This window comes from Schistosoma mansoni, chromosome 4 (genome assembly GCF_000237925.1).
Source record: "Schistosoma mansoni strain Puerto Rico chromosome 4, complete genome".
In the NCBI taxonomy this organism is placed as follows: Eukaryota; Metazoa; Platyhelminthes; class Trematoda; order Strigeidida; family Schistosomatidae; genus Schistosoma; species Schistosoma mansoni.
Window position 1 is genome coordinate 20,250,423 of NC_031498.1, and position 18,608 is coordinate 20,269,030.

Sequence of the window (18,608 nt, forward strand, 5' to 3'; positions counted from 1 at the left end):
TTGGCATCAAAGTTCATGTGTTATATCCGACTATGAGTAAACAGGCATCCACTTATACCCTCCCTCCCAAAGAACTCTCAATATTCAAGAGAGTTGTTGTTAGTGCATATTATTTCTCTTTATCCATGTTTCACAGAAATATTATGACCAAAAGCAGTACAAAAATGGATTAAAGTATGCTAAACAAATCCTAAGCAATCCTAAATTTAGCGAACATGGAGGTAAGTTAAATTTATCCGGTGATGTGGATACCATTAATTTATTTCAGAAACTTTGGCGATGAAAGGTATTTTATTAAATTGTCTTGGTAAGAAAGATGAAGCAAGGGAATATGTAAAACGTGGTTTAAAAGCGAACATCACCAGCTTTGTTTGTAAGTTCCTGTGCTTTGAGTTATCATGATAGGTTGGCATATTTATGGTCTTATTCATAAATCTGACCATAAGTATGAAGAAGCGATAAAGTGCTACTTGCAAGCTTTAAAGTTAGATAATGAAAATTTACAAGTGCTAAGGGATCTTTCCGTCTTACAAATGCAGTTGAGGGATTACGAAGGATGCAGGGTATACTATTAATTTTCCTTCTAAGAAGTTTTTGTCAGGATATACGTTACAAGTTGCTTCTTCTACGACCTAGCCAAAAAGCATCATGGATTGGTTATGCTTTAATTCACCATTTGTTGGGAAATTATGAAATCGCTCTTACAGTTATTAATGAGTTTAAAAAGGGTCAAAGCGAAATACCCCAGTTCGATTACGAGCACAGTGAACTACTTCTCTACCAAGCAATGATCATGCTTGAAGCTGGAAAAGAAAATGCTGCCTTAGAACATCTAATTCAATCCAGCAACGAAATAGTTGACAAAATATCTTTGTTGGAAATGAAGGGTAGGTTGCTGTTTTCTGGTCATCTGTTTTCAGCTCAACTTCACTTGAAACTTGGACAGTATGAGGATGCGGCTGAATGTTCGTGGAGTCTAATTGATCGAAATCAGGAAAATCGTTTATATCTTGAGCTTTTGGCACAGGCGAATACAGCTTTAGTCAGTGGTATAACAGACGCAAATACCGAAACAACCAAGAAAACTTATGAGTCGGTTATTGCCCGTTACCCTCAATCTCGTCTTTCTAGACGGTTGATTTTGAATTATTGTTCAGGTGTGATTTGATAAATATGTATATTTTGTTGCAGGTGACGAGTTTCTCCAGCGCTTGGATGCTTACCTAAAGCCATTCATAAGGAAAGGTGTTCCCCCACTATTTTTACAACTAGTGGGGCTTTTAAATGACTCTGAAAATCTTTCAGCTTTTGAAAGTCTTTTAACTAAATATCGTAACAGTATGAGTGCCAACGGATCCCTCGATGCTCAGGAAAGCAATGAAAAAGAAGCCCCCACAACAGATGTTTGGCTTAACTATTTATTAGCTCAGTATTATAACTTCAAAAAAAAATATCAGGTACAATTCGTGATTAATATCATTTCACTTTTCAGGAAGCCATTGAGATCATAGATTCTCAGTTGCTCTCAACACCTACGTTAGTTGACTTTTATGTCCTAAAAGCCGATGTCTTTCATGATGCAGGGGACTATATAACAGCCAGTCGGTGGATGGAAGAAGCCCAGTCTCTAGATACAGCTGATCGTTTTATTAATGCTCGCTGCACAAAATTCATGGTGGAAGCTCATCGCCTCGAAGATGCTGTGAACATGGCTTCTAAATTTACAAGGGTAATATTGTTATAACTTATTTATTTGTAATATAGGGAAACACGTCGCCGAAGGAATACTTGTCTGAGATGCAGTGCATGTGGTTTCTGTTAGATAATGCCAGGGCACTCAAAGATATGGGCAGATTTGGTGATGCCCTTAAGTTATGTCACGAAGTTCAGCAAGTAAGTGATTAGTGATGTTTTTACGTAGACAAGATTTTGAAAGTAACGTAATCAATATGTCTTTATGCGAACTAAAAAAAAACTTTTTGGATTGTTTCAGAGAACTGCATATGAAATTATTCAGGTGCACTAAGTTGTTCGACAAGGTGCAGTTAACAGTTTCTGAAACTCAGGCTAGTGGGGTAAATGTGTTCACAGTGTAAATTAATGACCACGCAGGTTTTTGTATGTAGTCATAAGTCATATCGATAAAAACTAGTTATTATCTAAATGGTTTAACTTTGATGAACAAATCCCTACTTGCCTATCGAGTTAAATTAAACTAAGTTTGAAGGTTCTGTACAACACACATTTGTAGTGCCGTGCTTCAATAATAGTTCACTTCGATAACCGTTATTATACCAATCTTAACGGTGTATAAAATCAGAAGGCAAAAGGAAGCGGCAAATACATTTTTTATTGATGAATGATGCAGACCAGAAAGCTGTGGGCACATGAGCAAGTGTAAGCGAGCGAAGCAGAGATGATGTATAGTGGAGATGGCTGGGAAGCCAACTCGAGAGCGAAGCGAAAACAATGCGTATTGGAGATGGCTGGGAAGCCGACTCGCTATGAGCAAGCATTAATCAACATTTATAGTCAGACAAAAATGAATGACAGACATATGATGAATAGAATACGAAGGGTACACACAATTACGCTCATATAAAATATAGTCAAGGTTAATAAGCGAATAATGAATAAGATCAAAATATGACTCAATGTATAGGTGAATTGGCTTGGCCAAAAGCTAGAATAAAGTATATGGGCATAACATAAACACAGATACTACACATTTACTTTTTCATTGCACTCTCGTTTAAATGCTTTTATCACTACTGGACTCCTAAAATGAAATCAGGATGAGATTTAAACTTCCCTATATGTGAATACATGTATTCAAAGGACAATGAAAATATTCCTTTGTAGATAACGAACTGTTGCTGCCGAGAGTTCTCTCAATTAATTGATTCTGATTCACAATAAACCAAACGGTATTCTGAATTGCCTAAATTTGAAAGATTCATGAATCGACTAGTGTATGGACAACACATTTTCAACCGTGCGTTATGAACACAAAGTAATCTCTTACTTAAACAACTACTTCGCACTGAAGAGAAATGTTTAGACGGGTAAAGATTGCAGTCATACAACTTGAAACATTTTATGCATATTTGGATGTGCAGTGCTTGTCTCAATTGTGTGGTCACTTTAGATGCCTCTGCTTAAAATCACATAATGTTGTGCTGACTTATTTCAAAAATTCCTATTAATCAGACCAGAAGCACTTTCGAAGTATAATAGTAATTTATACCAATCCCAAAAGATACTGTTCTGTCAGACATCAATTTCCCCGTCACATTGTACCGTAATAAGGATTTGATATGTCTGTACTTAAGTTTCAGGATGTCTCGAAGGTGTTGAAATGCTACCCTCTCGAGTTAAACTACTAGTAAAGGCAAAATCACAAAGTCCAGGCAATTCATACGATGGCTACTAAGTGCGGATCCATAAGCAAACATAAATAAAGGGTTTTATTTAGTGGTAAGGTTACATGCATTTCGGAAGTGGATATATATAAGGTTTAAAGCCTAGTCTAATTTAATTTGCTAGAGACGATTAGATTATAGGTTACAGTCATCACCAAAACTACGCATTCAAATGAATTGCTTGAATATATAGATGAACTATGAAGCCTTGCTCACAAAATCATCTTTTGCAGGCTGTTGGGAGTCCACGAGGCAAATGATAAGCAGCCTTAATTTACCCACTCTTTTATTTTGATTTTTAATCATAGTAAATGAATCTTATTGTCATTTGCTTCAAACTATGTACATATTTAATGTATGAAATCCTTACAACTCCATGTCAAAACAAAATATGTAGGAAGTCAGCACCACACAAGTCACTTGATTTGTGTGTGAGCTGTAAAACTGTCCGGGTGCCCAAACCGAAGCAGATGGTTTTCCCAAGAGACCACACCCGGAACATTCGACCTAAAGGTCTGATCCACAAGGCAATGGAACAATGTCAGAAAATGCAATCCCATGGTAGCCAGTGAACAACAGTTAGTTAGTACGCCATTTGTTCCCTTAGGATACTAGAGTCCATGTGCACCATTGGTTTAGAATCAGGGATTTTCAACTCCTCTAGGTGGACCTTCCGTGTCCACCAACCCGGTTAAAGGGCCGGACGCTCGCTTTTCATCCTCAATTTCATAAACAACAGCCGTGGCGCGAGAAGGCAGTGAGTAGGACTTCCCTGGTAGTGGTTGCATACACGTGGCCATGCGAGAGCATTTCGAGAGGGAAAGCGGACTCTCCTCACCCTTGGCTGTGCCAGTGCATTTGGGGGGCTTGTGTGGCGCATATGTATTCGGTGCCCCTTTGTACCAATGTTTGTGTTCAAATATATAAAGTCAGCACCGTCTTTATCGATAAATACCATGGCTTTTATCTGGAATTTCTCTAGGTTTTTCTGCCGTCATTTAATATATGACAACTGTAATTTCAACGTATCAAGGATTATGTTAAAAAAAACTATTGAATTGTGCTTGCACATGTGTCTTAGAAATAATGGCACGTGTTGATTGTTTCTGTTTCATTAACAAAATAAAAGGAACAGATGTTGGCGATTCAGGATATCTGAATCAATAGATATATTGGTGGTATTGTTCCCATAATATTAAATAACTGAATCGACTGCTATTTCTTTGTGATTCTCTACCGTGATTTAAACAAGAATTACTGTCTACTTAAGATGCAAAGTTTCTAAATTGTAGGATTTAAATAGCCTTTTCAAAAAATTAGCATTTCACGCCATTTTTGACTTAATTTGTTGATGTTTACTTATCTTGACTGAATTTTATTCATATCTATTCTATCGTTATATGTGGAATTATCAATAACTGGTAGCACTACAGAAATATCCTTGATGATCAGTTAGATTTCCATTCCTACTGTCTACGGAAGGTTACTCTACGATCATATGTTGAGACACTGCGATTAGAAGATCGTTTACGGGATCACCAATCCTATTTTGATACCGCTCAACTTGCAGTTGAAGTGAGTTTAAAGTTTTTGTTCCTTAAGCTTTTCCGAAAGTTGTCTCACTTTTGATGTGTAGATAATACAGTATCTGGCAGGTCACTACTTGTAGTTTTATTTTTAGCTACCACATATGAAGACAATTTACAAATCATCTGTAGTGTTTGTGAGTATACCTAATATGGAATTAATAAGTGTTATTTCAGGATTTCATCCGTCAAGTTATTCTTTACAAAAAGCACTTCTGGATTTTCATCCATCTAGAGTTGATTTTTGTAACGTTTATCTGCTATTTTGCATAGCTATATTCATTTTGTTAATTTTAGTTTTAGTGAAATAATCCCAATACAATTGCTGTGTTATTAGTCTTCAATTATGGTTTGCTTATTAGCATAGTGTTATAGAGGAGGTTTTTAGTTATTGAGGATATCAAGTTTTCGATCGTTAAAATCAATGAATAGAATTCTAGTCGACAGATAAAATTAGTGATATAATGTATCAAAGTGATGGCCACTCACGAGACTATATTATTGATATAAGCCCACGAATAGTTTGAAATCAACGATTACCATCAGCCCAGAAAAACAGATTCTTATGTAATAAAATAACATGCTTACATAAAGAATATGAACGAAAAATAAAAACAAAATTTTGTATGCGGTTGGACGAAATTAGCTCATGGGTTACTCGTTCTTCAATCAATTGATATCTGTTTGTTAGACCTATTTCTTGGGTATCGTATCATATGACGTTCCAAAATAATTTTATTATTTCTATTGAATTCAGTCAGTTATACACAACACAGAGCCGTAGGCTAATTAGGGTTGTCCCCATACCAAATCAACACCACGAACTAAATGGCAAAGAAGTCGGCCGTAGCTGTTACCATAATTTAGTGGTCGGGGTTGCCTATCGTGACGACACAATCAAGCTAGATTGTCTGTAACACTTGTTCCTTGAGATTTCCCACTTCAGGCTGGTCGGTTGAATGGCGATGCAACTGAAAACAGATAATCTAAAGTTCGAGACCAAATTTGTACTGCTAACTATACTGTAGTGTGATTACGATATGAGTTTTTGCACAAATAACTGTCTAGCCATGCTACCTCATAACAAAATGAAGGGGTTATAAAAGGTCAACCCTAAAATGACACAATGGAAGTGAAAAACAAACTGGTGAAAAAAAGAGTCAATCAACTAATAGTACTGAGATTTTGATCGAAAAACGTTTCTTCACCCTTATGAACTGTTTAAAATAATTTCTAACAAGGTTTGCAGCCAGAGATTTGTATATTGATAAAATCATGCAAGAAGTTTACATCTCTGTGTTACGACTCTAGTTTTCAGTCGCTTTGTAAATAAATATACTCATACCTAGTTTTCTGTGATAGGTAATTCGAGTCCAACCAATGTCACATGTCAGGGAATACATTTGTGTGTAAAGTATGATTCATTCGCTCTAGGAAGTGCTGGTTCACAGCTTGTTTAAAAGTTGCGCCCAAAGGCCTCTTCGCATGCACATGCACGGAGTTTTTACACATGCAATAACTATCTCACAGTAAAACAACGAACGGTCGTAAAGTATGTTTTTAACATGACAAATTCCTCTGGATTCAACTGATTTATTTTTATTTGCTTCTGGTAAACGTTGTCTTTCTGTTGTCTGTTCTGCTGCTTACATTATAGTCTCACTTCTATCAACTTTCTGTTTTCTTTCTAGATTTACTTGCAGCTGTATTCTCAACCATTGGACAGTATTGATGAATCTCCCCACGGAGAAAATGGTTAGAACTCTTTATTTATTGTTTCGATTGTCTCTCTTTTTACAAACGAGTTTTGTATGTTGTACTTGTTAGCAATCAGATCGCAAGTGCTTTCAACCGTTTATAAGACACAAAAATTGTACACACTTTTTAGGAGCATTTCTCGATCAGACAAATTGATTGCATGTTTCTGCAATATTCCAGTTACCAACGGTTAGGGTCCCCCCCGCGTCAGTTCGAGTCTCATTCCTGTATCTGGTAAACACTACGTTCTGAGGTTGTCGAACTCTGATACTGATATATATTCTTCTTGTATACTTACCCGAACCAGCTGCTTAAATAAAAAAACCGAGAGTAAGTAGGAGGATTTTATTGGCCAACTAAATCGAGAATATATGCACATCTCATTCGTAAGTATAGATACATGTCCCTCAAGAAAAAAACAACCACATTTTCAACCCTTAATTTGTTCATTTCCCTGGAAATTGAAACCGGATCTTGACCAATAGTGTACGCCAATCAGCACCTCCAACTTATCATTTGGCCTGTGCTGGACTGACTAAGCGCATCAATTCTCATTTAAGCATCTAATCCAGTTTACCATAAAACTATTTTTTGTACTGAAAAATGTACATAGTTGATCCGGTTGACGGAAATAGTCATGATCCTGACTATTGTGTTTTATTTGTAAAGTATTATCTACAAAAGTAAGTTCTTTTATTTCTATTTATTGGAAGTTCAACGATACTGTATTTTTGTTAATTATCTTAGTATCTTACTCCATAGCTTACAAGTTGTATGAGGTTTTACTCAAACAGTGGAATGATTTCAGGTTCCTTACACTTTTGATTGAGTTCTACTATCGATAAAATTAATTGACTTACTAGTCCAATGGTTTTCATGGATAATTTAGTCACATAAGTTTTTAGTTCGTGTGGTGCGGGGCACTGGATGGTTCGTTTATTCTGTTAAGGTGATGTTAAGCCAGAATTCTTACTCCAAGATTTGCGTACGAGGTCTACTTCGATTACATTTTCATTTTAGTTGTATCCTGTAAGACTTTTCAAACTTACTCCTTTCTCAATGTTGTTACTTCATTTCCGTGGTCGAATGTGTCGCTTGTGGGGTTTTCCAATCGTAGTGAACTGCTTGCTACATGAACATATATATATTAAAGATTTCTTTCCTTCTTCAGTATCACTTATGTTTTTAGTTATCCTACTTTCTTGAGATCCTACTTTCCTACTCTTCTGTCTATCCTACTTTATCCTACTTTCAGTCTCTTGTGCAAAAATCTAATGATGAGATATCTTCTGAATATTCACGAAAATTTTTTATGTAGTTTGTATCACAAATGCTCAGCTCTTCAAGACTTGTTTTCTCTCATCAATTAGTGAATATATTGAGCTTGTTAATCCGTTTGGGTACATCTAACTGGGGATTTTACAACCAAACAAAGAGGACCAATTTCATGGAATTTTACATTCAGTTAAAATAAGCCAACCAACCATTTAATAGTTTGGATTGTTATCTTTAAATAATATTTCAGATCAACCTTAAGAAGGTTTTTCATTCATTTCCCAAATCTCAACAATAATGCCTATAATTGTATAAAAGGTTCGGTATTTTAGTAAATTTAGTTTACTTCCCTGAATGTAAATGACTTCATATAACATTCACACGTAGTTATTGTCTTATCTTATCATTTTGTAAATGTAAAAATAGACGGTATGTCTTCATCTGAAGCTAAAAAGCTACGAAATAAACAACGGAAAGCTGCTAAGCGTGCGGAAGCGGAAGCTGCTCGGGCTCGAGCTGAACAGGAACGTCGAGAACAAGCAGCTCGTTCAAGACAGCCTGCATCAGAAGAAGCAAATACAGATAACCCATCCATAGGAGATAATGACCTAGATGCTAATCTACTGGCCAGAGTAAGTACTTGTTAGTTGTTTTATACTAAATGGGATTTACGTTTTAGCGACAGTTCTCAACCTTCACTTTGCTTGTCCTGTAAAATGACCCATAATTTCTGTTCCGTCATTTTTAGCTTGTAGACTGACACGTTTATTGTTGTTAATGATGGTCTTATATAAAATTGGAAACCTTAGTCTCATCCTTGACTGAAAAGTTTCTTGATTTAATATTCTGGCATCAGATTTCGTCATGCTTGTAGATATTAATGGCAGTGTTTTTAAAAAAAGGGTATCTATATTTTAACGTTAAACATAAGAAGAAATTCCGTCGTTCTTTTGTTCATTTGTCATTTCATCTATTCATATCACAAAAGATTGTCTAATTAAACTGTACTATCACTTGCTAGCGTACGTGAATGCCCAATTTTTGTTTTTTCACCTTTTTCACTAATTAACTGCTACACTTGTCTCCATTTTTTCGCCTCATGAAACGGCAATGTAACCGACAGTAACTATAATTTACTAGCCCATATACTTTTAGATTTTTATGCAACACCAGTTCTTTTTAGTTAATGCCTTTTTCAGTTTGACAAATTCTATATAGAAGTGGTCAATCTTAAGTCTATGTTTACCATTGGATAACCATTAAAAACCAGAGGGATGCTAAAATATTTATTATATTTCGAGTTTCCAGTTGTCCATGCTTTCAAAGCTATGTAGAATCGAATCAAACACATTCAGACCAGGTTGTGACTACGGTAACATCTAGATTTTGAGTTAGATTCCCATAATTCATGTTTCCCGACTGTAATTTGTCATGACCATCATGGTTACCCGTTTTCGTTTTCGAACTATTTGATGCTAGAGATTTACCACTCCGATTTCTCAATAAGTCTTTTTCTGAAGTTATAGTTGCATACGTAAATATGAGGCTCTTTAAAGAATTTTTGTGTATATATTATATATGGCATCCAGCTGACTACAAATGCACAAATTAAAAATTGGTTACATTTTCCCAAATATAGTTTACGTCTGATTTTGGCTAAAGTTCACGTAACCTAATAATTGCTGTTTTTGATTTTAAACTTTTTAATATTCTTTTTTCTCCCAATAAAATAGCCTGAGGATCCACTTGAAGAGGCATCCAAGTTTCTTCTTCCTTTGTTGGATTTGTCTCCTAAAATTATTGAGGCTTATTGTTTGGCGTTTGAAGTTTATGAAAGAAAGCGTAAGTGAGAATCTGAATAGTCATTTTTCTGTTCAGAATTTATTAAATGCTCTACAGTGTATCATTTTAACATGTTTTATTTTGTAAATAATCCTACAAAAATCCACATCGAACTTATGAAAACCATGTTTAGTTGTTTAACTATGAACTACCAAGGAGCCTGACGTTACTCCTGTATGTTATCGTTAGATACTAAAATCATTTGTTAGATATCATTCAGTGTATTTTTGTGAACGTGAACATAAGGAGTGAGGTAGTTGAGTGCACCGACCACTTCAGTTATCTTAGAGGTCTCATTAACCCTGATGCTTTGGTGTCTAAATTTCAGCACTGAGTCAGAAAGATCGTTTGGTCTTTATCAATTTGCATCACTTGTGGCGTAGGTGAGATATTTATGTATCAATAAAAGGATGAATATACTATCCAAACCTCGATTTTACTCTATCGCTATAAAAAACGGTCTATGAAAGTAGATACATATAGGCTCTGGTTTTTGATCATACGAGTCTTCCAAGTATTATTCGTGTGTGATGGAACGACCGAGTGAGTCCTTCCAAAGTTAGGCGCGGGATATTAGGTAAGGATTATAAATCGGTTAATGAGGTCATGAATCCATCAACTAAGGTAGTTGGAGCGTATATTACCCATGCCGACTCATGATGAGGGCTAGTGTATGAGTAGGTTGCAAGGAAGCTAGAGACTGACAATCCAGAACGTGGGATCAGTCTATGAAATCATTGACTGTTGAACTGAACAATGTTGCTATGTTCAGACTACCTAGTTGGGACCCGCGTGGTAGGTGATCAGTGGTTGAAAATATTTGATGAAATGGATCAGATTTGATCACACTGACTTAAATCTATTCACTATTTATCTCAAGTTCAAGTATTTCTACACACATACCTTTTTGTGTCTTTTTGAACAATGTTGTTCCTCATCATAGTTACTACTAGAATTATTCTAACTCAGCGTTCATCTTGTTAACTTTATCTCATCGTACTAGTGTGTTATGACATTTTTGAGATAACGCTCATTTGCGCCAATCTCTACGTTGATTATGACTAAATTACTGATACTAATCTGCAATAAATGAATCTCTATTCCTAATCACTGTTTTTATGTAGTTGAATTTCACTAGCACACAGTAGCAGTATATGACGTTTAGTCTTGGGATTATGACTTAGCTTTACCGAACTTACGTTTTGTTTTCATTTTTAACAGGAAAATTTCTCCTCATGCTCAAATGGATCTCTCGTGGTGTGCAACTTACAAATTCACGTGACAATCCTTGGTTTCATGAGTGCTGTGTGAGATTTCTTCTTCAGCTACACAATCGAGGAAAATCAGATGATGTAGTTGGTAAAGTTCTTACATCCGAAGTCCCTAAATTATTCAGCGAGTGGCCAGAAAATATTTCATTTGTTCAAGAATATAATGAAATATTTAATCACCGTAATCAGGACACATATCCTCATGTATTCAGATGTAGGTGTTGATGTTTTTTTTAAAGACTCGTTGTAAACTAACATTGGTTGGAAAACCGTTTATTTTGCTCTAGTTTGTATTTTTCAGCGCTGGACCTCTGCAGCTGTGTATATAATAAACCTAAGGCCTTTAAGTTTCACAGAAAAATCTAATGTCATTCGGTCATTGATGGTTGGGCCATGTGTTACGTATGCCTGAACACCGATTACCACGACGCGCTATGATGACTAGTATTGGGGACGGTTGGAAGAGAGTTAGGGGCGGCCAAACCAAAACATGGCATCAGTGCTTGAAGTCACTAACTTCTAGTCTGAGCCATGTTGGCAGATGCAGACTACCTGGTTGGGGTCCGCGTGACTATCGTAACCAATGGTTGGAGACTCTGTGTGACATGGCTCAGAATCGATCACAATGGCGTAGGTGTATACACTCTTTATCTTCCCTTAAACCTTGAGACTAAAATTGCTTCATATCTCTCTTCCTTCCTGTACTATATCCTTATATACAACCTATAATTTATATACTACTACCAACACTAAATTAACTACTATGAATCCGGTGTTGATCTTGTTGTGCTAACGAGGTATGGCAACTTGGACCGATGCATATATGTGCCTGGTCCTACGTTGTAGCTGACTGACTGACTGACTGACTGATTCGGTCATTAATTCAAAATTCCTTGGTCACTGGAGACTTGTAAACACAGTACCACATATCGGTACCTTTAGGAAGTAGTCAAAAAAAGTGGACAGATGACCATTTTTTATCAAAGTATTCAATGAACGTAATATTTAAATAATAGTGACAAAATTAATTGAATACAATTAAGAATGGTTTCTGAACTTATAAAGAAATTACCAAAGATAATTTCTTCTTAGTGAATATCAGTAGTCAAACTCTCAGGTTAATAGTTGCATCTACCGCCTTTAAACATAGACCAACAAAGTTAAAAGTGTTTTATGTATCTTCTTATTAATCCCTTTGTGTTAAAATGTGTAAAAACTACACGACATTTCAGTTTGCCGGTAAAAAAACGAAAAATCTCAGTGTATCAGACGGTCAATAGTCGTGTATGCAGTTTATTTAATATCATTTATGTGCTCCTGCTTCAGTTCGGGCACCTGGGCATTATCACAGCCCTCAAGCAAATCGGATGAGATTTGTATGGCACATATGTATCTGGTGCTTCCTTGTACCAATATTTATGTGTTTAAATAAATAAATAAATAAAATTTATGTGCTACTAAATAGCCTACTTTTCAGCTGTCGATTATATATATAACATATATATCATATAATCATCATGGTCTGTTGCTTGATTTTTATTCATCTTTTTCGAAGAGAGTTGTTACAAGTATCCTAAATAACATATCTACATTTTTTGCACTTTGATCGCATCTTATCTCTTCAACTTAATAAAGTTTGGTTTTAAACCCATTCTTTTAGAATCTTTAGAACAATCATACTTAATACAGTAGGATAAGATATAAAGTAGTTTATTGGTACTGATAGCGTTGTATCACCAAGCGTTTTTCTGTCGTGTAATACATTTGTTATAATTGTGTTTTGCTATATAAACGACCCAGCTATTCCTATTGCTAGTATTCTTATGCAATGACACTCGACAAGATCCCAAAATCAGAACACTTTGAACAGGAATGAAATTGTATTCAAAATAATAATGATAAGTGAACAGCAATCACTAGTTTAAATAACGTTCATATATTTATAGTATATACATAAGAAGCTTCTAGATTTTTCTCCAATAATATGCCCGGGCTGATCGGTTTAGAATTAGCCAATCAGCGCGCAGCAACACCATCATGCATGAAACATGCTTTAATCCAATCTATGTCCCACTAACAACATTCTAGAAAGTTTTGTTCTATTTGAACACTTATAAACACATCATGGAGTCGTTTAGTGACCAAATTTTCAATGTATACATGTAATAAACGAGAACACAGGCGGGGACAGCCAGTTGTTTATGAATACAAAATTACAAAATCTCTTGGTAAATTATGAGAATCATACACTGAGTGCTTCATTTGCTAATTTCCATCATTTGTCCTTCACATTTTGTATGATTCTTCCAGTTCACAATTCCTTTATATTTTCCCTTCTATTGTCTTCAACTCAATCTTCTCAGCCTTCTGCTGCCAGGTTTTCCACTTCCGATTGGTTTTACATACTACTTATTTCGGTCGGCATAAATAGTGTACACCACACACATCTCTGTTCATCTTTTACAACGTTCGATAATTAATACATATGGTATAATTTTGTAACTAGTTTTATTTTTACGTAAGCTTCCTTACCTATAACCTATTAAAATGTAAGAGTTTAAAATGTATCGACTGTACAGTTTCATTCTTTTGTAAGTCAACTATACGTAAAATTATTGCTCATACCAGAAAATAGCTACTGAACCATCTATTATCTCATTCCTTCACTTCAATACTGATATACTAGTTGAGTCTCTTCCGTTTAGTTTATTGAAGTTCGTAGAATAACTTTATTCATATCAGTGGTTCGAGCATAGTGATAGTTGCTGTTTTTGAAATAATTTCTGAAAATACACTAATATTCCTTCCATGCTTGCTGACTACTTCAATGTATTTACAATCATTGATCGATTAATGTCAACTTATTTATTTATTTGAACACAAATATTGGTACAAAGGGGCACCGAATACATATGTGCCACACAAGTCACTTGATTTGTGTCAACTACTCAGTTTATTGCATTTACTGGATATGTAAAAGGACATATTTATATTACTTGGTAATTTCAATTATGTATTTCAGTTATGTATTCAGTAGGTAGTAAATAAATAGTTTTTCATTTACAATGTTGCTATATCGTGAGGGAGTTTCATCAGTCGTAATGGGCTGGTGTCTGAGGAAAGCTCGATTGGCTTTCGCCAACTTGCCTTACTTGTGGCGTGTATACCACACATCAGTTCCTCCGGTTCTACTCTATAGTTGTGAAATATGACCATTAAGAATAGAGGATATCCGTAGGTTACTAGCATTCGACTACTGGTGTCTTCAAAGCATCGCTTGTATATTTGGGGACCACGGAGTAAGAAATGCTGAGTTTATACATATGGTAGGGCACTAGATAATAATGGCAAATCTAATGATAGCTGGTGTATGAGTAAGTTGGAAGAAGGCTTAAGTCGGCCAAACTAAAACAGCATCAATCTGTGAAGTTATTAACAATTAAACTGATCTGTAAGATTATCGTGATCAGTGCATAGTGACTTTGGATGACATAGCGAAGAGTCGTTCACTCCTTGTCTTACTCCAGAAACTCAGTCCTGACATCTTATACCTTTTTTCTTGTTCTATACCAAATCTTTTCTTATATTAGTGATACTATTACTACTTTTACTACTCTGAGATTTGTCTTAGATTAATCTTATCTCTCTGTGTTAATGTGATGTGGTAACTTGGGCCAATGCACATGTTCATTAGGTTCTACGTTGCATATGACTATAACTGACTGACAATCTTGTCTTTTTTGCGTTGGTCATATCGGTCTTGTTCCGTTGCAATAAGTATCAAGCAGCAGCTTTACCGTGATCATTAATAATAACCATGCCGGTAGCAGTATCAGCATTTTTCAAGTTATTGTACCTGAAATATTCCAATCTTCTGAATACAAATGTTTTTCTTGAAAGCGGTTTGCCGTATGATGTACATGCTTATAAGATTTTACTAACTTGTTGTTTCCTTATCTTTGTTTTCTAACATTGGATGACAATAGATAAAGGCAGTGATAGGTACAGCATTATCATCTACGGAATACAATATTTGAGTAGCTAAATAAATTAAAACCTTGATTTGTTGATTGTTTTAAGACAAATGATAATTTATATGTCAACCATACCGTTAGCGATTAAATAATATTACATACTTACGAAGAGAAATCAGTTTTCACAATTATGAAAAAAAACACTCATTTCGCATAGATCCGTTGGTCTATTAAGCTCGTTTATGCTTTAAAAGATATATTCATCCATTGACTGAAATGATAAAAAGAAAGGTATCCTTCTGGCAACAATACATTATAATGTGTGTTATTAATTTATCTCTTGATTTTCTTAATATTATATCTTAGGTCTATATCATTTGGATTTCTTAATTTTAAATGTTTCTATTTTCATTTTCCGGTGATTATTATTATTTCTCTGTTGTCTTTCTTTTATCTTCCGTTTTTGCTATTTTCATTATTTTTCCAGATACGTTGTGTCAATGTCTGATTGACCCACAACATAGAGATAATTATCTTACTAATATTCCTTTACCAAGTGATAAGTTTAAAGGTGTTACATGGCAAGTAAGTGTTTGGTTTCGCATTTTGATTTGATCCTTTTTACTGTCGAAGAGACACAATGTATTGTGATTGAATAGTGTCGTTTCATCCATGTGGATCTGTTTTGTTTTCATATCGAGCAAATATTTTAACCACTTCTAATGAAATTTCATCATTTTTTGCATTCAGTTTTGTTGTTCCTATTTATTTCAAACAACGTTTGTAGGATAAGTTTTTGTCTTGATGAATCATTCCTAAATTAGGGTGTTTGCTTTCCTTCCGACTGATATAACTACAATGATACTAACTACTGAAATGATAAGCTTCTTATTCCTATGCAGTTTTAATGCTCATCTGTCGAACCAATAATGAAATGGCGGAAAAAATTGGGTCTGATTCATACACAAAACTGTAGTCGACTACACATCAGTTTCTTTCCTTACGATTCTCGACTTTTCAGTGGAAATATCTGAAAACTGTTCAGACAGTGAAAATAGTTCTAAGTGAACCAAGTTGTTCTCGTAGTACACCTATTAAAAATCTTTGATACTAATTTTGATTTCAATTAATTAACTTCGGCAAAAATAACAAAACAAGAATGTTAAAACTCACAAATTTGTTTCTCGATCATTTAATATAGCCAAAGATAGATGGTGGCTAGCAGTGGGATCCAGGATGCGTGTTTCGTCCTATTCGGGACTTGTCAGCTTGATGCACCTACATCCCAGAGTTGATGTTCACTCGAGGACTCGAGTCCATTACAGTTCACTTCAAACGCCATCGCGTTATCCACTTAGGTACTACTGAGTCCTGATAGCCACTTGCTTATGCAATGGGGTGAAGTTTAAATTCACTTGGTGTTGTTTACTTGAATGTTTCCATTGATGTTTAAGACTGCAATTTATCAGTCAATGGGAAGATTCAAGCAAACAATATTAGGTCATTTAATATAGTGCTAGATATTTAGTAGAGTGTACATGGATGGTTTTTGAAGGGACCTGAAATGAAATTGAGTCACTGGTGACCTAGGAGTGTGGCTTTAGAGGCCGGTCACCTACAGTTTTTTATGGGGAGTTTTTGACATGTTAGCTCCACACTTCAAAAAGGCTTCATCGCTGAAGATAGAAATGTATGGAGTAAGGTGAGGTGTGACATTTTTGTGTCCTCTCTTTTTTTAACCCCATCCTTTTTCAGAAGGCAGCAAAGTTGCAGATGCTGGTTGTCAGAAGGAAACACCCCTCTACAGTCAGCAGTACGACTTCGCCCTTGGATCCAAATTTGATGCTTTTAGTCCTACGCCATCAAACAAACGACATTTGTATGAGCATTTGTTGGGCAATTGAAACTTAACTGTTGGACATAAGAGGCAGACTACTCATGCTACATCATATAAGTGCCAATATTACTTTAATTATGTTGATATAAACTCTTAAATAATCTTTCTGTTTATATTTAATCCATATCTTATTTTTCATGTAAGTTATATTATACCTTTCAACCTTCCTTTTTTATGATATTTTCTTCATAGTAAAAGTATTGATACACACATTCTACTTTTTTAGGAATGCCGTACGTGTCTAGATATTTTGCGGAAAGGTCAGTGGACTTTACTGGGGCGTTGTGACTCATCTGTCATAGAAAAATATCGTTCTGCTTGTAATGAATATTTTCCAATGGCAAATGCATTTCTAACAACCTCACAAATAGATATATTACGTCAGAATATGATTGAAGCAGCTAATTCATCAGCTATATCTGGTGTGTTCCTTATGCCGAATGACACAGATCAACTATTGGAACTAAACACGGATCATGAAAGTAAATTATCAAATGAATTATCTAGATTAACTATCGAACCTATGGTTAATGGTGATCTAAAGGATTCTACTAGTTGGATTCCTCAGTCGTGTAAGCAAGTTTCAGTAACAAATAAGACAACTGATATCGTTGTTTAATTCTTGATGAACCTACTGAAATCTTTGCCAATCAATTTTTTGTGTATGTATTCAGAAGTTTGTGGATACTAACTCATTTGTATTTTCCATTGTTCAGTAGTAAATGTACACTTTTGTAGAATAAGTTTGAAATCTTTTTTTCCATGTGAGCCTTTTTTACATGGAAACTTATTTAAAGACTTTGGTCCATTAATATTACACATGATTATTGTATCACATGTGCATAAACTACTTCGTGAGATGCTTTTGTAATTTCAGAAATTGTGTACAACAAACGTAACCTATTGTATATGCGCAGATTGCGTACTTCCAAATCTGTTCCAGACCCTATTTGCCAAATGACTTGTTGATAATTGTGATCATTGTCATCATATTTACACTGAGTGAAGTTGGTATGATAGTTTATTTTAACAATAAAATCTTTAGCTTTCTGATAACTTGTTTCTTTAGCAAAAGAGTGTTTCAAAATTTATTACTGTGAACAAATATTTCTACCTTACATAATATTGCGACTTCTTCAACAATTCCAACATTGTATCAGTTACGATCACTTTTCATCTCACATCTCGATATTTAGTGTTTAAAATTAATGACATTCCTGTGAATCCCACTGTCATTAATTGTGAATTCTCACGGTTGGAGGATTTGTTGAAATATCTTTTCTTCAGGCGTCCAGTTGCGAGTATTAAACCACTTCATTCTGCTAGTTCTACGCTTCACTTCTGTCATCAATACAGTAGTTTAACTTCAAGCTTGCTGTCATACTGTTCCATTTCCACTCCGCGGCTACAGTTCATCAATCCTATGGTTTAGTTGTGTAGGTTCGTTTTCTGGTGCTATCCCGTGTACGCCTTAGCCTTGCTTTCGCAAACAGTTCATAGACCGACTCCTTTGATTTAGATAACTGTTAGACTTTGGTACCTTACCATATATGATTACGTTAGTCCTTCCATGTATTATAGCT

At 35.2% G+C, this 18,608-nt stretch overlaps 1 protein-coding gene across 1 annotated transcript; it reads left to right on the forward strand.

Moving 5' to 3' along the window:
- Positions 1 to 32: 32 nt before the first annotated feature.
- On the forward strand, positions 33 to 18,077 carry Smp_062520 (n-terminal acetlytransferase-related; the record flags this gene model as incomplete). The annotated part of the gene is made up of 16 exons (XM_018797133.1): positions 33 to 98; positions 137 to 221; positions 269 to 373; positions 406 to 563; positions 602 to 887; positions 921 to 1,157; positions 1,192 to 1,457; positions 1,493 to 1,729; positions 1,765 to 1,893; positions 4,848 to 4,997; positions 6,700 to 6,763; positions 8,468 to 8,673; positions 9,775 to 9,883; positions 11,105 to 11,368; positions 15,616 to 15,713; positions 17,252 to 18,077. 16 exons carry the CDS (start codon positions 33 to 35, stop codon positions 17,642 to 17,644), a joined length of 2,853 nt encoding a protein of 950 aa, XP_018652205.1. The 3' UTR covers positions 17,645 to 18,077.
- Between the last annotated feature and the right edge of the window lie 531 nt (positions 18,078 to 18,608).